Below are 25,118 nucleotides of genomic sequence, written 5' to 3' on the forward strand. Positions count from 1 at the left end.
TTCAGGCATTCTGGGAAGCCTGCATTTGCAGACTTGGATCTTTTATTTTTGGTGTTTTTTTTTTTTTTTTTTTTTTTTTGAGGTAAGGGTCATGGTTTTGTTTTCAACTTCTGAAACACTGAAAATCAAATGAAAATATGTAAAGAAATTAATGTTTTAAAGAAATAAAAAGTACCTCAATTTTTAAAAAATATAAAGCACAAATTTGCTTAGATTTGCTTTCTTTTTTTGAGACAGAGTCTCACTATATAGTTCAGGCTGGCCTTGAACTCAGTGATCCTCCTGCTTCAGCCTCTCAAGTGCTAGCATTATAGGCATGTGCCACCATGGCCGGCTTGACTTTGACTTCATTTTAAATGTCTTTATATTTTAAGCTTATCATTCTTGAGAAATAGATTTGTTATATCTTAAATATTGATGTGCTCACCTTCTTTTGATCTGTCTTTCTAGGTGGTGAACCATGGAGACTGGCTCTGTGGTTCGAGCTATCTTTGACTTTTGCCCTAGTGTATCTGAAGAACTCCCACTCTTTGTGGGTGATGTCATTGAGGTGTTGGCAGTGGTGGATGAATTTTGGCTTCTAGGAAAGAAGGAGGATGTTACAGGTAAGAGGTTTATAATTTATCCTGCTCATAGTGGACCACTGCCCATTCCTTTTTTCCACACTAAAAACAAAGGTTCAGTGGGGTACCCATGTTGAGAACCTCAGAGTCCTTTTGTGTTTTGCTTCTGTGTTTATATCATAGTCTGTACCCGTCAGGAGGTAGTTGTTATCAGTCCATCACTCCTCCTCGATTAATTTAAGAAATTGAATATTAGATACCAGCTGTCCCCAGTCTAGTTTTCTACAAATGTCATTCCCTTCCCCTTGCCAGCTTGCAATCCTTTGACTTCAGTGCAGTTATGTGGAGATACAGATTCTCTCTTTCCTCAGAACCCCTGTCATTTATTATTCCTTTCACAACCAGGCTTGCCTCTGGTTAATAAAATATGAGGTGTTTGTCCGCTTGTTGCTTTGGGTGTGCTCTTGTAACGTTCCCTACTCTGCCTTTCGTTCTCAAGGCATCCTGATTCCTCCTTTGCACTCTTTCCTAGATCTCTGTTGACCCAAATTGATTAAAGTTACCCTTTACCCTAGAAGCTGTGTCCCACATTCCATGCTCTTGGTTACCTTTTGTCTGTTTTTTAAAACATGCATTGACATAGCTGGGTGTGGTGGTACATGCCTATAATCCCAGAACTCTGGAAGTTGAGGCAGGAGGATCACCAGGAGTAGTTTGAAGCCAGACTGGACTATATGTTGAGACCCTGTCTCAAAAACAAAAGACTTCCGGGAGAACATGGCAGATAGATAGCAGGAGCTTTGGAGGCTCTCTGAGAAACCACACTTAAAATCCAAGAATGGTGCCGGGCGAGAAATCCTAAGCAAGGGGAGATATACTTTGCCGACCCAGGAATGAACTAAACTAAGAGAAACCAACTGGAAACGCAATCCTGGTGATATAACAGGAACAGATAAGGTCTCAGTGCGGAAGCTGGAGCTCTTGCCACTGGAAGCTACGATTTCAGTTTCCTGCAGCTGCTGCTGCGTCCCAATTGGCACGGCAAGGAGAGAGGTGCGAAAGCTCTGAGAGTGGGAAGCAGTGAATGGAGTTGAGAGTGGGCCTGGCCGGGAGCCCTGCATCAACCTGCGGTGAGTGAGCGGATCGGGGACCCTTCCATAGAGGAGGAGGCTTCAGCAAAGGACATACTGGGACCGGGCAGACTAGCCGGAACAGGGTGCTGCAGTGACTTCAGTCACATATTCCCCTCTCAAGCCGGATTGGTGGGGAGTGCCTGGCCTGTGTGATGCTGCTGACTAAGACCCAGTAGGCTAGCCCAAACCAGGTCCCAGTGCCTGGAGGTGCACCCTAGTAGTGAAGCCTTCAGTTGGTTGACCTGGAGGGGTGGGCCCAGCATAGGCTGCCCAGGTCTGTGTCTCCCTAGTACACTGCAATGGGCGGGAACACCTAGCCGGCGCAATTCAAACAAACTGTAACAGACAAAGAAGGAAACTTGGCCTCCTATATACGCTTGTATAAAAGGAACAAAAAATATGGGAAGAGGGAGCAACAAGAAAGGGTTCTTGGCCCCCAATCCTGAGAAACATGCAATATCAGACACGGCACCAACAGACATGAAGCGCTATCTCCAGAGCCTCATAGACAAGTTCAGGAATCAAGTTATTAACGACCTGAAGCAAGATATAAGTAGAATAATTAGAGAAATGCTAAGCACCGCCCAAGAAAAAACAGATGGTGGAATGGAAGAACAGAAAAAAAGGGGAGAATTGTTTGATAGAGAAAATATAGAAAACGTGAAGCAGGTTCAAAGACATTACCAGGAAACTAAAAACTCTATCAAAAACTGGCATAACAGCTTGAAAGAAACTAAGGATAGATTATCTAAACTGGAGGGCAGATTTGTAATATGGGAGCATGAAATGAAAAACTTCTTAAAAATAACAAAAAAACAAATAGCAACAATACAAAGGCTAGAAGATGATAAGAGGATCTATAACTTAAGAATTAAGAACATAGGGGCTGGGGATTTAGCTCAGTGGCATAAGCGCCTGCCTTGCAAGCAGGCAGTCATAGTGAGTTTGATACCCGGTACTGATAAAAAGGAAAAAAGACAAAAAAAAAAAAAAAAAAAAAAAAGAATTAAGAACATAAAAGAAGAAGTAGGGACACAAACAAATGGACTACAAAGCTATTCACAGGGCTGGGGATTTAGCTCAGCGGCATAAGCACCTGCCTTGCAAGCAGGCGGTCGTGAGTTCAATCCCCAGTACCGATAAAAATGAAAAAGATAAAAAAAAAAAAAAGCTATTCACAGAAATAATCCCAGAGAATTTCCCCAATTTAGCAAATGGTAAAGATACTCGGATGTATGAGGCATACAGGACCCCAGCCACCTACAACCCAAACAGAGCTACACCCAGGCATATAATAATCAAAATTCCAGAAATCCAATATAAGAACAGAATACTAAAAGCCGTCAGAGACAAGAAACAGATCACTTACAAGGGAACACCCATCAGAATTACAGCAGACTTCTTGGCACAAACCATCAAATCACGAAGAGTGTGGGGGGAAATAATTCAAGCTTTGAAAGATAATAACCTCCAGCCAAGATTGATATATCCTGCACAACTGTCCCTAGAAATTGATGGAAAAACAAGGTGCTTCCAGGATACAGAGGAACTAGGGGAATTTGCAACCACCAATTCAACTCTACAGAGATTACTGCAGGATATTCTAAAAAAGGAAAATACCAAGATTCCAGGAACAGTGGCAGAGAGGCCACAATGAATGGAGCAGAAAGCGAAATGAAGAAGACAAACTGACAACAAATGACAGAAAAAGAGCTCAACAGAAATGAGGCAGAGAAGATTGGATGGTAGGAACAACTATTTTGGAGAAAACAAGACATCATAATAGCTAGTGCTGATTTAGTATCATCTTGTTTTGAAGTCCCATCAAACTTGTATTCTTCTGTCTCCATCAGTCTTAAAAGGTTGTATCTTATTGGATTTTATTATATATGATAATATAAGTAAAAACTTTTATAGACAAGGAGATTATACAGAAACCATTGTTCATTTTCTGTTAATTGGTTCTAAATACCCTGTAATACTGTCATTCTCTTGAATGGTTTTATAGTGACTTGATATGTTTGGTGCTAAGTATGCGAAGTTATACTCAAAGATTTCAAGGAAAGAGACACTGTGGTAACTATGTTTATGTCAGGATGTCTTGTGGTGAAACACTATTTTGCTTAAATGGTTATGTTTTGACCTGCGCTGTTCTGTTGTTATGCCCTCTTTTATCTTAATCCACCCCCCTTTTTAAATTATTTACTTTTTTCTTTTTATCTTTTTAATTAAGGGAAAAATAAATAAAAAGTAGCAGGATACATTATAGTAACCTACTTTGATTTCCTATTAACTTGATTTGAAATCCTGGATTGCCCTCAACATCTTGTTTTGACTGATTTTCCCCTATTCTGCTTATTTGATAGTACCAAGTTCAAAAGTATAGACAAAACTGTGAAGCCAGTAAGATTCATTATGACACCTATTCCGGTTGACTATTATCTTCTTTTAAAGTCCTGTAATGTCTCCAATGCTTTGGTTTTATTCTTTACTGTTTTGTTCAATTTTATTATAACTGATAATTCTTCTTAAAATAGCAAGAGGCAGTATGATAACCATTGTTGATCACCTTATATTTTGTGTTTACATTATCTATTATGTCCATCCTTTTGATTTGACTGACTCTGTTCTGATATGTCGCATTTGGTTTTACTCTCTTCAAAAAAAGGTAATAAGAACTGTGGGAGTAATAAAACCCAAAATGTGTAATTGTCATTGTACAAAAGAAAGGAAAAGAAAGTGTTCTAAAGAATATAACTGCATATATATTTATATATTACTGAGTTTTTTTTTGGATCATTGAACAAAACTGTTTGCACTCTCACTGTTTGAAAGTCCACTTTATATGCTTCAATTTTTAAACTTGAACAACTATTTCTAAGATGAGAATATGTAATCTATTAACTAGTGATTTCTACTGTTTATTTTTTAAATTTTGTATTACTTGTATCCTTTTTCTGTTTTTTTTTTCTTTTTCTCCTTAAATAAAAAAACCCAGAAAACATAAAATAAAATATACATTGATATAGACTTATTTTCTTAACTAGCTTAGGGAAGGGTGGACATTTTCCCCACATAATATACACCTGTGTTAATCCAGTGCGTCACATATGTATGGTTCAGGGTGGAGAAGGTGGTACAATCCAGAGAGCAGATCCTGGGGACACTTAACTCATATTTGGGTGATAGATTACTTCCCAGTGCAAATGTGCTGAGACTTTATGCTAAGTAGAAATTTGCAAGGCAGACAGAATGACTTGTTTAGAAGTGCTTGGTAGATGGCCCACAGAGGGACTGAGAAAAGCTGATAAGGCGTGAAACATAGGCTCACATAGGGGAGCATGTGGGGCTGCAGAGAAGAACAGAAGCTGATCATGGAAGTCCAAAGTGAACCAGGTAAGTGAAGGAAGTGGGACCTGGGGAAGTGTTTTAGGAATGGTCAGATTTGTATTTAGGAAGCTCACGGCTGCAGACTGAAGAATTCTGGGAAGCGGAAAACTAAAGGCAAGGAAGTGAGTTGGAGACTGTCGCAGTCATCCGGGTGGAAGGTGGTGAAGGACTTGGACTGAGGTGGTGTCTCTGGGAATTAGTGCACAGATTCAGGAGACACAAAGAGGACAGAGTCAGCCGGACTTTCTTACTTTTCTAACTGGCAGCCAATGTCTTTGTACAGCCACCTATTAAAACCCTAGCCATATTCTAACAAATGCTTTTTCATAAAATGTTTTCTTTTCCTTCCTCACCAGTTATCTACTGTCTTTAAACTTATTTGTGATCCTAAATGTTGTGACATAGATTTCAGGATTGAGTTACTGTTTATGTCTGAACTACATCAGATTTTCAGATTTTGAAAGACCCAGATGCCGGCTTCTTGTTCCCTCTGTTGTGTGCCTTGATGGTGTGGCTTCAATAAATGCTGAGTCTCAAGCTCAGTCTTGTGGATGCGTTAGATTTTGTACATTGTGCTACTTGTATAATAGAATCCTCAGTGAACCTTTTATTCATGTGCCATAAATAAACTCAGAAAAAGTTTTTGTCTTGGTACACAGAAAAAGAAATTCCAGTATTAAAAAAAAATTTAATATTCAACCTTGAATGCCAGTATTCAGTACGTTGGTTCCCCTCCCCATAGGACAGTTCCCCAGCAGTTTTGTGGAAGTTGTGACCATTCCCAGTCTAAAAGAGGGAGAAAGGCTCTTCGTCTGCATCTCTGAATTTACATCCCAGGAACTCAGCAGTCTTCCTCTCCATCGAGGTAAGCTCATTCTCAAAGACTAGAGTGAAGATGATGATGGTAAGCCTCCCTGTGCTGACACGCGGGTCTTTTTACCTACTTAGTAGCTGACATCTAGAGCATCCTTAGCAACACCAAGATAGTGAGGACAAAATATTCTAGTAACATTTTATAATTTCCACAATATTTTCTCACAAATACATTCTCATTTAATCCTCAGCAGAGCCCTGGGAGATAGCAAAGTGAGTGTTATCAACTATATTTTATAAAAAAACTACAAAAAAAATAATGTAGCTTAAATGTGGTGGCAAATGCCTGTAATCCCAGCACTTGGGAGGCTGAGGCAAGAGGAGCACTGTGAGTCTGAGGCCAACCTGGGTTTCCTAGTGAGTTTAATGCCAGTCTGAACTAGATAGAGAAAGCCTGTCTCAAAACAAAATAAACAAATAAATAAATAAAAATTGTATAGTTCAAAATCTATTAGTTGTCGGTGAGAAGTTGTGGCCTTGGGATATGCACTCATATCAATTTGTTCTAAGTCAAGTATTGTCTTTTCATGTTCCCCATGCTATAACCACAGGTTATGTTTCACATAAAAACTGATATGGCTTTGATAAATAGCACGATTAATACATAATAGTAAAGTGATAATTTTGATATGCTAATTAATACACATACAAAACAGTTCCTTTTTATTACTTTACTATTAGATAATGTTATGAATATTCTTATCAGAATCAGTTTAAGATGAAATGGCTTAAAATAGTCTCAGCCATATCTCAACGATATTCCAATTATTTTCCACTTCTAACAGTTTTTTGGTTTTTGTTTTGTTTTTTTTTGTTTTGTTTTGTTGAGACAGGCTCACAGTGTAGTGCAGGTCTTGAACTCACTTTTGTAGCCCAGGCTGGCCTCAAACTCATGGTGATCCTTCTGCTACAGCTTCTTGCACCCTTAATATATCTGTGACCCTCCAAGTATGAACTCTATACCATTTCAACAAGTATATTTGGTTAAATGACATGACCCAGTGCAACTCCTGAGGTTCTGGGGTTAAGGACCTCAAGAGAATGAGAAAAATAGTGAAAAGACAAAGCCAAGGTCAGGTGGAGCTCTTATTCTCCTGATGGGAGGAAAGAAACAGCTCAAGCACAGTGTCACATTTATATAAACCCTCCAAAGAAGAAGGTCAGTTTTAACCTCACTGCCTTGCAACTTGTTTGCCTGGCAGGCTCTGGCCCCTTGCCTTCTTGATGCTGGAACAACTTGTTTACATAGTTTGTTTTGCTCTCTCTGTGTTTTCTGGGCTGGCCTTGCTTTAGCCCCACACATGTGATCAATCTCCAGCTGCAACAGCTCTCAACAGTTAAGTCCTCACATTTCTGCATGAACACAGAAACCATTAGATTCCATCAACTGAGGCTTATAATCCATCTAATCTTGTGATGACTTAGTCATGAAAAAGGTGAAATTTTTACTTAGGAGGCTGAAGCAGAAGAATTGCTATGAGTTCAAGGCCTATATGGACTGTGTAGTGATTTCAAGACTAGCTTCAACTACATAGCATGATCCTCAAAATGGTAGAATTTACTAGATATGTTATTAATATTGTTATTTGTATCATTAGGGTGTCTCTAATTAGGATTAGCCTAATAAAGGATTGGTTTAATTTCTTAAACTTTGTGTACATACACACACTGGAAAACAGCAAACTTCTTTATATGCTGGTCAGTTAAAAAAAAAAAAAAAGACTATCAGATTTTGACAGTAAGCCTCAAAATGTGTTTTGATTTTTTTTTTTTTTTTTTTTTTGGTATTGGGGATCAAATTCTCAACTTTGTGCTTGTCAGGCAGGCACTTACACCACTGAGCTAAATCCCCCAGCTCAAAATCTCTTTTGAGAGTTTCATGCTTTTCACTCTGTCCTCAGCCTCTGCCCCAGTTCTGTAGACTTCTTGCTATCAGCATTGGGAAGGCAAACAGACATAAAGTGAGACATCAGCAGAGCTTTCATCCTTACCTATAGCTCTCAGCGGAGGTTTGAAGCCTACCTTGTGCAAGCCCCAGGTGATCTGGAGATGGCAGGCGCACAGTAGCTTCCATAAGAGCTGTGCCCAGAATGCGGATGGCATACAATTTTCTTTTTCTGTACCTTGTTCTTGTTTAAGTAGTGGTTTTGGTGAGACTGACCCCAGGTCAGGTGAGTCTTGGAATCTGTACATCTTTTCTTGAGTACTTATTAGCCAGTTAAGTCTAATAAGTTTAAAATTGTAAATGGAAGGTAGGCATGGTGGCACACACCTATAATCCCAGCATTCTGAGAGGCTGAGGCAGGAAGATCACAGGTTTGACTCTAGCATGGACAACTCAGTCATTTAGTGGTATCCTCTCAAAATTTAAAAAATAACTAGGAATATAGCTCTACGTGAAGGCTCTGGGCCCAGTCCCTAGTACAAAAAATAGTTGTAAGTGGAATCCAAAGGAAGTAGGAACACAGGGAAGGAAAAAATAGCAAGTGATTACCAAACTGTGTGAGTTTTTCTCATGTTCTCTTCTTTGTGATGTGTGCTGCCAGTAAACACCCTGAGCACTCCCATGTCCCCTTCTAGCCCCTTCCTGACCCTTGGCTCCCCATGTCTTACAGTTGGAAAGTACAAGCTTCTGTGAGTGGGGAAGTTAGACATACCTGAACAATTAATTAGTCTTTTTTTAGAAAGCTTTGCTTGAAACAAGGTGATTTTAATTTTTGTTGTTTTGTATGTATGACAGGTCCCATCAATAGGTATTAATTTTGCTATTTGGAAACAAACTACCACAAAATGAAAGTGTTGTTTTACACCTTACCACATAGAGCTTTATCAGATTCAAGCCTAGGCTCCTGATTTTCAAGCCTAGTGTTTGGAGTGGGCCTTTTACTTCTTAGACTAAAAATTAGTTTTACTATTAGATCAGTGTTTCTAATTCCTTTATTCTTATCCTGACTCTTGTGGTTTTTTTAATCTGTTCTTTGTAGCTGTCAGTGTAGCACCCCACAAAAGCTCGGTTGATGGGTGTCAGAAGTTTTGGAAAATTTAAGAGTATGTAGGGTGATACTTCAGATTTATTGTGCTAACAATTTTTAGTTCTCACTTACCTCTAAGAAGTATCATTAGGATTATTGCTTCATGGCCTTTTGGCTAAGATCAAGTGTGTAAGTATCATTAGGATTAATAAAAGAAAAATTACGGGATTCCAGCTCTGGGGGGAGAGAGAAAATGGCGGCGTGCTAGGGGATCGAGCGAAGAATCTCTCCAGAGAATTCAAACTCAAAGATAAAAAAAAAAAAAAAAAAAAAAAAGACAGCATGGAGAGGACCAGACAAATCCATAGCGATTCTTATCAACCAAGACAGTACAGCTGGAGGATTTAAAGTCGTGCTGAGACCGGAGGCTACAAATCCCGCGCCCTTAAATCAACGAACAGACTCGTGGACCCAACACGAAAAGCTGAGTTGCTTTTGGGGACTGCGGAAACTGAGACCCAGATCGAGACTCCAGGCGGCAGCCAGTTCTGCACCGCTGCACCAGAGCAGATGTACAGAGCTCTGGCGTTTCGAATCTAAACGGTGCACAGAAATCTGACCAGTCAGCGCTGAGCCGCGAGGTGGGGAAAAGTGGACGGCTTGGTGTGTGGCGGTCCCGGAGCGGGGACTTGCACCGGACTCTGGTGAGTATAGAAAACCCCGCGGCGGCTGGGTTTGGCCAGAGAACAGCTGGCCCGCCACCACGGGGAAATCAATAACACAGAATCTGGTGCAGACATATTAGCCTGGCGGCAGAAATCGCAGCTTGGTGACATCACCAGGACCCCCTGTAGGGAGGGCTGGTGGGAGACATCTTGAGTCCTGGCAGAGTCTGATTGCTTGCTGGCTTCAGCTCCGCACGGAGAACTTAGTGGGAGCCATCTTGGTTTTGGGCAGATCTGCTTTTCCAGAGCTCCTATCACAGAGAGGTTTGGAAGAGAACGGCTGGGACCTGGGCAGAATCCTGTGCCATTACCCAGCTGCTTCTGATTCAGGGAGAACTGGCAGGAGCTGTTGGGGCTAGATCAGGCCTCTGCTTGGGGCCCAATGGGCGGATGCAGAATGGTCACAACTCAGTGACAACCAGAAAGTACAGCCTAATTTATGAACTAACTGACACAGAAGCTAGAGACTAGACTGTACCGCCCCTGCATCCCAGCCTACCCCAGATAACAGCAAATTGGGGAGGACAGCAAAAACTCAAGCCGGCACGCTTCTGAAAGGCCCTAAGCAATTCGGAGAGGGCCAGAGAACTCCAGGACAGTCTGAAAGAAACCAGAAACATGACAAGAGATAAAAATAAAAAAAAATCTCCAGCTGTTCAACAGGAGAAATTAAACCCAAGAGAACTAAACACTGAAGAGAACAAGCACAGTAACCATCCATTGCTCGACTCAGCATCAGCCGAAATTAAAAAGTATTTACATGATCTCATAGAGGAATTTAAAGATGTACTCCTGATCCAAGTGAGGCAAGATATAAAGAGATTAATTAAAGAAATGACAAGCCCTGCCCAAGAGAACACAGATGGAAGAACTGAGGAAATCAGAAAAGAAAGAGAAGCATCTGAAGAATTTAAGCATAACTTAGAATACATGAAACAGATCCAAAGAGAAAATCAGGAAATTAAAAACTCCATTGAATATTGGCAAAATGCCTTGACAGAAACTAAAGACAACCTTCTGAAACTTGAAGAGAGATTTAGGGCTTATGAACGTGAAAGAAAAAGCCTCTTAAAAATAACAAGGAACCAGAAAGAAGCAATTCTAAAACTGGAAGATGATAAAAAGATGCATAACCTAAGAATAAAGAATGTGAGTGAGGAAGCAGGAACATCCAAAAATGAAATACAAAAAATATTCACAGAGATATTAAAGCAAAATTTCCCATGTATAGCAAAAAGAAATGATATCCAGATAAAAGAAGCATACAGAACGCCAGCTACCTACAACCAAAACAGATCTACGCCTAGGCATATAATAATCGAGATCCCAGAAATCCACCAAAAAAACAGAATATTAAAAGTAGCCAGAGAAAAGATGCAGGTTACCTATAATGGGAAATCTATCAAAATAACGGCAGACTTATCAACACAAACTCTTAAGTCAAGAAGGGAGTGGGGAGAAATATTCCAAGTCCTGAAGGAAAAAAATATGCAACCTAAGCTCATATATCCATCAAAACTCTCTCTAAAAATTAATGAAGAAATAAGATACTTTCAAGACAAGGAGGAACTGTGGGAGTTCGTGGCCACCAATCCAACCCTACAGAGAGCGCTGAAGGACATTACAGAGAAAGAGAGGAAGAAATATCAGGATTACAGCTACAGTGGCAGAGAGGCCTCAGTGTACGGGGCAGACCATGGAATGAGGGAATAAGGTGGACAAATTATAGCAGAAAAGTGGAGTAGCAGACATGAGGCAGAGACGGTAAGCTAGTCTTTGGTTGAGACAGCTCTGAAACTATATTTAAAAAAAAAAAAAAAAGCAGAGGTCATTGCTAATGGTGTATAACGATTTAAAAGACACAGTAGTCCTAGTGCCATATTTAGATTGAATTAAATTTGTTCTGGTCTGTCCACTCATATCAGATTTGAAGACACAGACCTCTAGAACCAAAAATAGCAGGTTATACCATGGTAACCATCCTTACTTTCCTATTGACTTAAGCTGAAACCCTGTATTACTTACATTGTCTTACTATGACTGATCTTAATTGTATCTGAATCATAAGACTATTGGTTGGCCTTGACTGATCCTATTTGAAATCCGTATGCGTGTTAGAATCAACCCTAAAAGTAGAGGAAACTACTCTGAGCATGACAGGATGTAAAGGATATCCATACTGGTATGAATCAGTAACAGCTCTCAAATACTACAATGCAGTCAAAGATAAGTTTTTATAAAAATAGGTGATAGTATATTTAACTATAATAAGCCAGTGTTGTCGACAAATCTATTGAAAATAACAAGAGAAAACATAGTAGCTACGGAAGATCATTTATATTATAGTTTTGTAAGTCTTATCCATTGCATGTTTATCTAGGAAATTGTTTCGCTGTCTTGTTATGAATTGGTTTTCCCTATAATACAGAGAGGATAGGAACAAATACTCTGAGGAAGAGACCTGAAAAACCCGAGGCTTATTTTGTAGCATTATAATATAAATTCTAGCAATCTATTGCTTGCTGATTAAAATGACTCTGGACTGGTTTCTTCAGCTCAACTTCAGCATATGCAGAGATGGGGACGGCTATCACAAAGAGAATGAGAGATGCGATGGTAGTTGGTAATGTCTTCCCTAATTTGGAACTTGAGGACCTAAAAAGACTCCATCATCCTGTAATGATTTGATTAGTTCTATAATATGCAATAAGTATAGAAAGTGGGTGAAGTTAGGGACAACTATCTGTAAGAAGCTAGAGACAGTTAGATAAGGTAGATCTCCAGTGGACTTGCTTTGAAATCTGTATTTCTTTAAATAGTTTTTTTTTTTTTTTTTAAATGTTCTGTTCTGTTTTGATATGGTTAACCTTATCCTCTTAGAGATGTAAAACAAATAGGTGGGACTGATAATCATATTACGGAGCTTTTGTTCGGCCATAGAGCAGAATGGTTTGTAGGGTCACTTTTTTGAATGTCATTCTAAATACTTTAATTCTATAACCTAAACAGCCATTTCGAAGAAGACAATTTGTAACTTATCAACTGGCAATTTATTACCTTTTGTTTGTCTGTAATTTAGTATTATTTTTCTACCCTTTTATTCTTTAATCTCCATGTATTTTTTTTTCGTTTCCTTTTCTTTAAATAAAAAAAAAAGAAAAATTACATACAAATATTTATAATTTATGTATTATCTATATCTATATATATTAAGAGCAGATAATATAGTTTGAGGAATAATAATTATGGTGACCATAGGTTTATTTTGAAGAGAATAAAACCAAATGAGAAAAAACAAAATGGGGTCAGTCAAAGCAAAAGGATGGACATAGTACATTACTTAAAACTAAAATGCAAGGTGATCTACAATGGTTACCATGATGTCTCTTGTTATCTTCAATAAAATTGTCCACATCATCAGGCATAATAAAATTGAACATAGCAGTACAGAGAAAAATTAATAAAAACAAAATATTGGAGACATTAGAGGACTTCAAAAGAAAGTAATAGTCAAACCAGAATGGGCATCATAGTGAATCTTATTGTCTTCAGAGTAGTTACCTATACTTTCAGACTTGATACTATCAAACGTAACAGACTTGAAAAAAAATCAGTCAAGAAAAGACAGCGATCAAACAAAACAGATTCAAATAAAATCAGTCAAAACAAGACAGTGAAAGCAATACAGGGCTACTATAGTATATCCTGCTATCTTTGGAATAGCTGTCCATACCATTAAATCTAGTAGAAGTAGACAAACTGGAACAGAATATAACCAAACTAAACAGAGTGATGAAAACAATATGGGTTTCAAATCGTTATACAAGATTAACAATGTCCTCTGCCTTCCCTTTCTAGACAATTCCTCCCCTTTCACTTTCCCAGGGTGCATTGTACATCTTGTATCCCACTAACTTCTTTAGTTTTTAGATTATGGAGGCAATCCTTACCTATTTACCACTATTTACCTGAACCTTTTTACCCCTCAGCTTGATCTCAAGTTGTATCCATTTACTTCCAAGAGCCTCAAGGTTTTCCTTCCTTATAGCTGAGTAATTTTCCATTGTATAAAAGTGTCATGTCTTTCCAACCAATCTGCAACTGAAGGGTGAGCTACCCTCGCTTTTTTCTGATTCCCTGTCACATAGGGCATTATTTTCTTATCTTTGATTTCCAGGCCATAAACCCTCTTTCAGGTTAATTCTATTTCTTATATAGAGCATCTTGATGGACCCTATCTCCTGATCCACTCTGCCTGTGCTTCTTTTTATTAGTGTATTGAGGCCATCCATGTTAGCGATTAGGCCAACCTTCTGTGCCTCATCTCTGCCATGCTGTTTTCCTGTTGTTGTTTGTCTACTTTTCCCCTTCATTCCACTATCTGCCCCATTCAGTGAGCCCTCTGCAGATGTTCTTGAAGCCATGATCTTTTTTTCTGTCTCTCTAGAATGTCCTTCAGTATTTTTGTAGGGTTGGTTTGGTGGTCATGAACTCCCCCAGTTCTTCTTTGTCATGAAAGCATCTTGTTTCTCCATTGATTTTGAGAGATAGTTTTGCAGGGTACATCAGTCTGGGTGAGAGGTTATTTTCTTTCAGGGCTTGGAATACTTCAAGATCTTTGATTTTATGGTCTGCTGAGAAGTCTGTCGTGATTCTGATGGGTTTTCCTTTATAGGTGATCTGTTTCTTTTCTGTAACAGCTTTTAATATTCTGTCCTTGTGCTGAATTTCTAGGATCTTGACTATTATATGTCTGGATGTAGGTCTGTTTTGTTTATAGCTGGCTGGAGTTCTGTATGCCTCATATATCTGAATATCATTTCCTTTTTGTATGCTTGGAATGTTCTAATTATTTCTGTAAATAGCCTTCATATTTCATTTGTGTTTACCCTGCTTCTTCACTCACATTTTTTATTCTTAAGTTATAGATCCTCTTGTCATCTTCTAGCCTTTGTATTGTTAATTCCTGGTTTCTTGTTATTTTTAAAAGATCTTTCCTTTCGTAATCACATGTTGCAAACCTGCCTTCAAAGTTTGACAGTCTATCTTTAGTTTCTTTCAAGCAGTTTTGCCAGCTTTCAATGGAATTTTTAATTTCTTGGTAATCTCTTTGAATCTGTTTTGTGTATTCTAGGGTTTTATTTTTATATTCTTCATCAAAAGTTTCCTTCCTTTTACTATGCTCTCCATTCTTCCCATTTGTGTCTTCTTGAGAGATGCTTAGCATTTCTTTTATTATTTTTCTTACATCTTCCTTTACTTGTATTAGTATTTCTGTTTTAAGTTCTTTTATAATTTCACAAAGATATTTCTTTATGTCAGATGCTGTTTCTTCAGAAATTGCAGGTGTGCAACCCTCCATCTCTTCTATGTTTACCTCTCCTGGGCCAGCACTGCATGGGTTGGAGGCTAGAGACTTTTTTGTTTCTTCCTCTTGTCATGTTTCTGGTTTCTTCCAGACAAGTGGATAGTGGGGGTCTCCAGCACTTTCTGTATTGGTTACAATTACTCTGAAGTGTGCTGGCTAGGGATTGCTGCCCTCCCCAGTCTGCTGATGTACAAGGAGCTGGGGGGCAGGTTGGCCCCTCCCTTCTGAGCTAGTCAACCACTGGGAGTCTTCACCACATTAGTGTGTGCTGCGTGATTGGGACTGATTAGGTATAGCTTCAGGGAAACCTTGGTCTTGGCTATTGGATTGTGCACAGGGGCGGGACTCAGTCTAAGCAATTCTCATCAGTCTGCTTTGTGCTAAGCGTGGCTGACTGAAGCCAGCTGCAGTTCTGGTTCTGGGCTTATCCTGCCCAACTCCAAAATGTCACCTTGATTTCCTCTGCACTCACCGCGAGCAGGTGCAGATCTCTGAGCCAGTGCCGCTCTCGAGTCCGCTGCTCCCCTCTGCAACCACATCCTTCCACCAAAGCTCTCGGGCTTGCCAACCCCCAACCTCACTGTGACTGTACATCTTGGGATTCCAGTGGCGTTTTGCACACAGTGGGACCAGCTCCAGTGAGAGTGTGTCTAGCTACAGCCTTCTGTCCACATTTTTGTTTTCTTTTCTTTCTTTCTTTCTTTTTCACTTTAGTTGCTTCCTGGGTCCTTCCATCTGGTCTTCTCCAGGATGTTTTATTCCATCATCTGAGCTGTTTCTCTCAGAGAGGCTTTTTACTTTGCTGCTTATTGATCTGCCATCTTCCCAGCTTTTGCCTGACCATAGGTTTAAATCCAACTCCACCACTTTACAGCTATGACTGCCTCAAGTCTTTCAGTCTTAGTATCTTTATGTAAAAAAAGTGGGGATAATAAACACCTCAGTGTAGTTGTAAGGATGAAATGAGGTTATACTGCACCTATAAAGCGCCTGGCAAGGGGAAAGGCTCAGAAACTGTTAGTTGTCTTTATTAGACTTACTCTGGGTTCCTGAGGTTCCCTGATTGCTCTGCAGCCTTGTTGCTAGGTGATCGTGTGCAGCTCTGCATAGTTTGTGCACTGTCCAGGAAGGCTCTACATAGAACTGAAATCACTAGTGGTTCTTCCAGCAGGTGTCTCCCTTCCACCTGTTCCTGAAGCTGCCCAGCTGTTCTGTGTTTTGCATTTTGAGTTACATTTAAACTCAAAAACAAGACTATCTCCTTAGAAGAGGGTCACTACAGGTGGTTAGGGTCTCTGATTGTACTAAAAAATAGAGGGAGCTGGGCATGGTGGTACATGCCTGTGCTCCCAGCATGGTGGGAGGCCGAAGCTGGTGTATTATGAGTTTGAGCCTAGCCTGGACAGTTCAGTGATTTAGCAAAAGGCCTTGTCTCAAAAAAGGCTAGAGATGTAGCAAAGGCCCTGGGCTTAATCTCTGGGATCACCTAATAAAAGGGAGAAGAAGGACAAACAAACAACAGGGTATAAGAAGGAAAAGACAAAACAGATAAAGAGAAAAGGAAAAAATACATCATATTTTATGAGGATTGGTAGAATATCTCTACTTGTTTCCTCCACATCTCAGAATGCTTATAACCTCATGTTTCCAGGCCATTTCCTCTACCAAATAAAAGGGCAAAAAATTGATAATCTTATTAATAAATAACTCAACGGATAGTGTTTATCCATCAAATCACATGTGTCAGTTTGGAGATATGGCTCAGTGGTAGCACTCTTGCCTTGCATGCACAAAGCCCTGCACACACGCGTGCATGCGCACACACATACACACACACAACACATGTGTCAACAGTTTATAATGTATGAGTATGAGATATCAAGAGCACAGTTCTGTTTTTGGTTGTATGTTTGTTTTTGGTTTTTGGTTTGAGACAGAGTCTCACTATGTAATTTGAGCTTGGCTTGAACTCACTGTGTTACCCCATTTGGCCTCAGTCTGTGGCAGACCTCCTGATCAGTCTCCCTGATGCTGGGATTACAGGTGTGTGCCCTCACACATAGCCGAGATCACAGTTCTGACACAGTTTGTATGGGAAGCTATATAAAATATGTGGTCAGCCCTTACCTTGGAAATTAGAGCTACCAGTGGAGTCAGTGAGGAGGAACCTAATCCTTTTGAGTTTATATCAGATTCTATGGAGATGTGCATTTGGTTTTATTGCTTTATTTCTAATCTGTTTCCTATTTGAATAAAAAATCTGACCAGAGCAATCAAGGAGTGTGACTGGGATTAGCTGTGCATCAGCTAAAGATTCAGGCTGATGCTAATTAGCATCACACTTCCTATTTTTCTCTTCTCTAATCTGGCCACCCCATTCCTGGAATTCCTCATACCGGTGTTCTAAAGTCTGAAAATGACCACTAGGTAGCCTCCGTTCCTAAGCAGTCACCTAGGATTCCAGGGCAATGGTTTGTGTGTCTGGTAGAAGAGAGAGATTCTTAGAAAAGCTCAGAAACTAACAGGGCTGTAAAATGAGGGCTTTGAGCTAAAGTGCCTTCCAATATCTAAACTGTAATTTTTTTTAGAAAGTTCACTTTTTTGTGTGTATAAATAACCAACAGATCGACAGTCTGCCAGATATCAAAACAGACACTCAGCTGAAAATAGGCAGGAAAATAAGACCCATTATGTGAGTTCATGGAGATCTTGCCAAACAAAGACAATTCTGTAATTCCACTGCTTTAAGAAAACCAGTTCATTTCAAAACCAGCTGAGTGGGAATTACGGCAAGCTTTTGTTTTCCCGTTAGTTCACTAAGAGGCCCATTGTGTCTGAAGAGTGGTATCATCAAGTTCCCTCTGGCTCTGTCAGCAGGCTGTGGGCTCCGTAGGGGAAATAGCACTTGTAATTCTCGGGACTCAAAGCTCTGACCAGCACTGAGTCATGAATTAAAGGAATATGGAACTATAGGCCCAAGACCTTGTTTTTTGGACAGCTAAGAAAAGCAATAACAAGTCAATGAAAATATATTGTGTATCTTTCATAAAGTCTAAAACCTCAGCCAGGCATGGTGGTGCATGCCTGTACTGTCAGCGCTAGGGAGGCTGAGGCAGGAGGGCTGCCACAGATTGAGGCCAGCCTGGGCAACATAATGAGTTCAAGGGCTGCCTGAACTACATAGCGAGACCCTATGTCAAAAAAAAAAAAAAAAAAAGTGAAATAATAAAACTTCACATTAGGTGCTGTGGGGCTGGAGATTTAGCTCAGCGGCATAAACACCTGCCTTGCAAGTGTGTGGTCGTGAGTTTGATCCCCAGTACCGATAAAAAAGAAAAAGACAAAAAAAAAAAAAAAAAATTAGGTGCTGTGTAGTATCTAAGTGCATGTGCCAAAATTAATGATAAAATGATAATTTATTTCATAGGCTACGTATAGCCAAAATGAATGTGAACTTCTAAGGATTTTAGAGCAGCATGTTAGATTTCAGATGAAAGGAATATAGCATAAGTAAAGGTTTAGAATTTATAGTGACATGGCTTTGCGTGGAGAACAGTGAATGTCCCCTTGGGTAGAGTAAGGGTCTCAGATAGCCCAGATGAGGTCATGTGGGATGGCTGAGAAGAGATGTTATAACTGCATGATCACAATTGCATTAAAGGGAAAACAAAACAGTGGCTCTTCCCAGTATGTCCAGAGCAGACATATTTTTTAAAATTTATTTTGAGTAATATGAATAGTCATATTAGGAAAGCGTAAGCAGTAGGCCTTTTTTTTTTGTCTTTTTCGGTACCAGGGATCGAACTCATGACTGCCTGCTTGCAAGGCAGGTGCTTATGCCACTGAGTTAAATCCCCAGCCCCCAGCAGCAGGCTTTTCATAACGGTCTTGCAACTAAAATTTGAGTCAAGGGAAGATATTATAAAATCAATGTATATGTAGTTCATTGGCATAAATCGTTCAGTAGACTGGAAGAAATAATATTTGGGGCAAGATGTAAAAGTATAAGTCAGTAGGAACTGTATGAGACTATTAAAAAAGCAGTTACTTGATGGAAGAAAAATACCGAAAGAAGGAAGTAGAAGGAAAAAGGAAACTAGTAAGACTCAGTTTTAGAGGAGAATGTATTGAAGTTGCTTGGGGGTTGGGCTTGAAGAATAATCATTATCAACTGATTGCTATGCAAATGACATTACATCAGATTCCTGAAATACAGAAGAGAAGTGGGTCCTATCCGTATGGAACCTGTAATCTACTTGAAAGATAGAGTGAATTTAATATTTTCAAAAATTTGGATCATATAAAAATCAACAACATAAAAATAACCTTTTTTTCAATGTACTCAACTTATAAAGACTTGTGGTTTTGCTAGAGGCTTTGCCACCTAGCTCTTATCTTAAAATTACTATCTTACCTTTACATCCATTTTTCATCTCTTGCCTGCCAAGTAAGAGTGTTAAAATAAGATTAAAATTGAGCCACGCATGGGGGCACGTGTCTATAATCCCAGCATTGGAAGCTTGAGGCAGAAGGATCACCTGAAGCAATCCTAGGCTACACAGTGAATTCAAAGCCAGCCTAATGACATAGCAAGACCCTGTCTCAAAAAAACAAACAAAAGAAAAGATTAAAATTGATAGGCCAGGCATAGTAGCGCAAACCTATAATCTTAGCACTTTATTGGGAAGACTGCAGCAGGATTGTGGTGAGTTAGAGGCTAGCCTGGGCCACAAAGCATGATCAGTCTCAAAACACCAGAAAAACAAAATCAGCAACAAAAAAGGATTAAAGTTAATCGTCCAAACAATGAAGTAAGAGTAATGTTTTTTAAACTGGGACAGAATTTTTTTTTTTTTTTTGGCTTTTTTTTGTTTTTTTATCAGTACCAGGGATCGAACTCACGACTGCCTGCTTTCTTTTTTTTTTTTTTTTTTTGATTGTGAGAGTATTATTCTTTAGAATACCCTTAGTTTATCAAAGTGAAAAGATAAATATTACAAATACTGGTTTGTGAGAGCTGCTAACTATTTTGGTATCAACTTAGAAAGCGTCTTCATCTGACTCATCACTCTTGGGTTTGGTAAGTCTTTCCAGTTCTTCTCCATCCCCACTAGAACACTCCCAAGGACTCCCACTTAGATCTCTGACCCGTTCTTGTCTAGGTGTACATTCCAGACTCTGAGTTTTGCTGGCATTATAAATAAATATGGCAAGAAGGACACGACTGCCTGCTTTCAAGGCAGGTGCTTATGCCGCTGAGCTAAATCCCCAGCCCCTGGGACAGAAAATTCTTTAAGACTAAATTTTAGTTTCTTTTTCCCAGAAATAAACACTATGCTATAATCATTTACCTCAGTTTCTTTCTTTTTTTTTTTTTTTTTTTTTTTAATATCAGTACCGGTGATCGAACTCATGACCACCTGCTTGCAAGGCAGGCGCTTATGCCTGCTGAGCTAAATCCCCAGGCCCTTACCTCAGTTTCTTTAGAACTAAGACAGATATGGCTTTTTAATGTTTTGCAAAGATAACCTGAAGTATTTATTTTCAAATAACGGAAGTGGTCATTACTGAAACTTTCCTTTACAATCTTATTATAATGTATTTGCAGGACAGGGATGGCTTTTTTTTTTTTTTTCCTTTTTCCATTTTATTGGTACCAGGGATCAAACTCTCGACTGCCTGCTTGCAAGGCAGGTGCTTATGCTGCTGAGCTAAATCCCCAGCTCCAGGGATGGCTTTTGAAGGCACTTGGAGAAAACAATGAAGACTTTATTGCTTGTACCCTGCATCTCAAAGAAAGAACCGTTTCCTGAAGATTTCTTTAAATGTTCCATATTTTGATAATGAATAAAATTTTGTGAAAGTTAGAATGAACCACATCCAAAGGTTATATTTGACCCAGTGACCTGGACTATAATATTGTTTGTAGCAGCCTTTATAACACTTTTGGGTTTTACAATCCCTGTGTACTTCTAAAAGATTTTGAGACTCCAAGGAAAACTTTTGCTTATGTAAAAATAGATATTGATATTTATAATAACACTTGTTTAAACTGGGAATCTAATCTGGCATGGTTAATGCCAGCAGTTAGGAAAGCAGGAGGATTGCCAGAAGTTTGGGACCAGCCAGGGCTGTGTAATGGTTTCAAGGCCATATTGAACTACATGACAAGACCCTGTCTCAAAACAAATAAACAAAACCTGGGAATTAAAAAAAAATTGTTTATTAATTGCCAAAAGCCCCATGACATATTAATATAAAAATTCATATATTGACATAAACAGCATATTTTTATTAAAAATAACTTCTACTTTCCAAACAAAAAAAAGTTAGTGATGGTGATGTTGGTTTACATTTTTGTAAGTCTTTTTAATATTTGGCATAATAGAAGAAAGCTGAATTTTCATATTTACATCTGTATTCAATCTATGGCAATATGTTGTTTGAGTTAAAATATATTTTTAAAAATTCCATCTTTTCATAGATATATAATGGGAATCAGGTGAAGTATTTTAATAGTTATTGTGAAGATTCTTTTTGATACTACATCAAAATGCAACAAGCAGTTTCTGAAGGGTTAATTGAGGTGTGGGTTCTGAAACTGTCAGTGAACTTTTCATACTGTGACATTAAAATCTAGTAATCTGGATTTTGTAATGAGTCTTTTATTCATGATTGATTTTATAACATTCATTTGTCATTTGGAAAAATGGTATTGGTTCAGTGAGTCATTCAGAGTTTCCAAGTGTTGACCATTTTATCATGTGGCATCGAAAAGTATATTTCTTAATATTGCTAGTGATCTCATTAGAAAAATCTTGGAATATAATAAAGCAGACAATCTCCTGATGAGAGATAGAAATTCTCCAAAACTGATTTTAGCTTTGAAGTTGGAATTTTATTATAGGCAGTAAACACTTTTGCTTGTTTTCCTTGAACTTACAGATTTGCTTCTTTAGTTTTAGAGAAAATGTCTGTCAGCTAGCTGTCCAAGTCTGAAAAGCCATAGCTGTCTGTGAGTCATGCTTTCACATAAAAGTATTCACCCCCACAAAAAAAACCCAGAAAGCAGTTAGTTCAAGTATATAACTCTGCTGCTCAAGTGCTTTCCCTCAAGACAACCAGTGAAAATGCTTTGTGTGTAATTCTTATAATGTTACAGAGAATATTTCAAAGAAAGTGTCCTCAAGAGTAGAGATTTGATGCAATAGATAATTTTTATTGCTGTATCAAAGACATTCTTAACTAAAGCTGGCTTTATTTTTTTACACTGGTGGTGAAGAATAGAACTGTATATTGACCATTTGTATAATTTGTTGCCACTACCCTGGCTTACACATTGCCAACACCTTGTTGCCAACACATTGCCAACACACATTTACACCTTGTTGCTTTTACAGAATCATTGTGAATGTCAACACAGTGAAGATTGTGAAGTGTTATGAAAATAATTTTGACCCCTCAGATCCTCCAAAGGAATCTCAGGAAAACCAGGGTTCTGTGGGTCACGCTTTGAAAACCACAGGTTTACACATGATCTTAGCCAAAAGGCCAAGATGTAATAAACTGCAGATTTATAAATATGTTTCAGTTCATTAAATTATCACAGTGTTCATGGTCTTAAGACCCTAGGTATGTATTTCCTTGAATTGACAGGCGTTTAAAATGAGGAACTGCACTGTCATAGAAACATGCTGCCAGGTTGATAACCAAGGTTATCATCTTTGTTTTCTCTCTCAGGTGACCTGGTGATTCTCAGTGATGACACTCCCACTGCAGGCTGGCTGCAGGGCCGCAGCTGCTGGGGTTCCCGGGGCTTCTTCCCATCCTCATGTGTACGAGAACTCTGCCTCTCCTCTCCAAGCCAGCAGTGGCACTCACACAGTGCACTGCTTCAGATTCCTGAGTACTCCATGGGACAAGCACGAGCCCTCATGGGGCTTTCTGCTCAACTAGATGAGGAGTTGGACTTCCGGGAAGGGGATGTGATTACCATTGTGGGGGTTCCTGAGCCAGGCTGGTTTGAAGGGGAGCTAGAAGGTCGAAGGGGCATTTTCCCAGAAGGTTTTGTAGAGCTTTTGGGTCCCCTGAGGACTGTGGATGAGTCAGTAACTTCTGGAAATCAGGATGACTGTGTTGGGAATGGTGAGATGGATATCCCGCTAGAAGAAGAAGAGAAAGAGCTGGAAGAGGAGGAGGAGCAACCTGGGGACTATGGAATTGCCCTCTATAAGTTCCAAGCTCTGGAGCCAAATGAATTGGATTTTGAAGTAGGGGATAAAATTCGAATTCTGGCAACCTTGGAAGATGGCTGGCTGGAAGGAAGCCTGAGGGGCAGAACAGGCATCTTTCCTCACCGCTTTGTTAAGTTGTGTCCTAGTGCTAGGACAGAAGAGGCCATAGCTCCATCCCAGGAAGGCAGCCTTGCCCAAACCTCAGAGAGTTCTTGGGATGCTTTGGAGAACTCCTTAGTGGTGGAAGAACCAGGTCATGAATCTCATGAGTACAAAGAAGAGAAGATCAGCTGTGTTCTTCCTGAGATCTCCACTTCTCCCCTAAACCACCTGACTCCTGAATATGATATAAGTGAGAATTCCAGTCAAGATGAAGTTACCTCAGGAGGGCTCCCCAGAAGCCCTGGTACAGAGCTCGAAAAGCCTCTTACTAAAGCCTCTGACATGGCTGATCATTCAGAGGCAGTCAGTGGTGTTTCTTCCCAACCTCAGGAACCTTTTCATCCTAAATTGCAGAAAAACCAGTATTATTCTACAGCAGGACAGACCCATCAAAACTCAGAACAGTTCTGTGACCTTCCTGTGGAAGCCAGAACTAGGGACTACTCTACCCTACCTCCCAGAGGAACGTCTGCCCAGCGGAGCTCCCTGAAGAAGCTGCAGGTTCCCCTTCACAGGGGCTCTTCCCTCAAATCCTTGAGGGTGGCCCATCCCAGCCAGCTAAGCCCGCAGCACCAGGGCATGGCAAAGTGTGCTAAGAAGCACCACATATCCAAAGAAAACACCTCCAGCTTCTGCTCCACATCAGAGAGATCGGAAAGAAAACCTGGTCCACAAGGCGAGGAGCCCACTGTGGCCGTAACTGCCCTTTCACATGGAGATGGCAGCACTGACCTGGATTCCAAGTTGACACAACAGCTGATAGAATTTGAGAAGAGCCTGTCAACGTCTGCCACAGAGCCAGATAAAATTTTACGCCACTTTTCAATAACGGACTTTAACTCTGAGAAGGATATTGTCCGAGGGTCCTCAAAAATAATGCCTTCTCAGCAGCTACCTGAGAGGAAAAAAGCCCTGAGACCTCCGCCTCCCCGGCCCTGCACTCCAACATCTGCTTCTCCCCACTTGCTGATGGACCGAAGCCCAAAACCTGTACCCCCCTTGCCTGTGCGGCCTTCTCGCCCAGCCCCCCTGCCTCCTGCACAGCAAAGAATGCATGCAGCCTCCGCCAGTCCACCCTCCTGCCACCATCCTGGCTTCAAGACTCTAGAAAAACAGAGCCCTGAGCATGTGGAGCAGACTTCCCCCTGTCCCTTAGTGCTGGTGAGAATTCAGGAGATGGAGCGAGATTTGGATATGTACACCAGGGCTCAGGAGGAGCTGAACCTGATGCTGGAGGAGAAGCAGGATGAACCCATAAGGGCAGAGACCCTTGAGAACCTTGAGTACTATGAGAGTAATATCGAAAGTTTGAACATGGAACTCCAGCAGTTGAGAGGTAAGTGGTGAGAAAGTAATGTCTCCTTGGTTTTTGACATCCACAGTCAAGGTATAATAGTAAATGTCTGCTTGAATGTGTGTGGGATTGCTAACATTTTTGATCAAGAGAGATGATTTTCATTTTCATTACCCAGTTTCTTATTTCTGTCATTGTCATTTGGCTCCCTCTTGCTGTAGCCTATGACTGTTGCTTCCTTTTCACTTTGTTTACTGCTTAGATAAAGAAGATCAAGCCTTGGAGACAAGTGTTCCCACTGACATGTGTACCTCCCTACTGCTGTGATATCCACAGTGTGGAATAGGAACTCCCTGAATGTAACTTGTTTTTTTGGTACTGGGGATCGAACCCAAGGCCTTGCA

General features: G+C 39.9%; 1 protein-coding gene across 4 annotated transcripts in view; it reads left to right on the top strand.

Moving 5' to 3' along the window:
- Positions 1-25,118, top strand: part of Dnmbp (dynamin binding protein) — a 120,395-nt gene that overhangs the window by 31,707 nt on the left and 63,570 nt on the right. For 3 of the 4 annotated variants that reach the window (XM_003479788.5, XM_063245052.1, XM_063245053.1), the window contains exons 2-4: positions 451-605; positions 5,829-5,951; positions 22,765-24,756. In XM_003479788.5, coding sequence (XP_003479836.1) covers positions 461-605; positions 5,829-5,951; positions 22,765-24,756 — 2,260 coding nt within the window. In that variant the 5' untranslated portion in view covers positions 451-460. The remainder of the gene's footprint in view (positions 1-450; positions 606-5,828; positions 5,952-22,764; positions 24,757-25,118) is intronic. The other variant, XM_063245054.1, reaches the window with a different exon arrangement.

Source organism: Cavia porcellus, unplaced genomic scaffold (assembly GCF_034190915.1).
Source record: "Cavia porcellus strain 051 isolate PalLab524CR breed Dunkin Hartley unplaced genomic scaffold, mCavPor4.1 scaffold_2, whole genome shotgun sequence".
Lineage (NCBI taxonomy): Eukaryota > Metazoa > Chordata > Mammalia > Rodentia > Caviidae > Cavia > Cavia porcellus.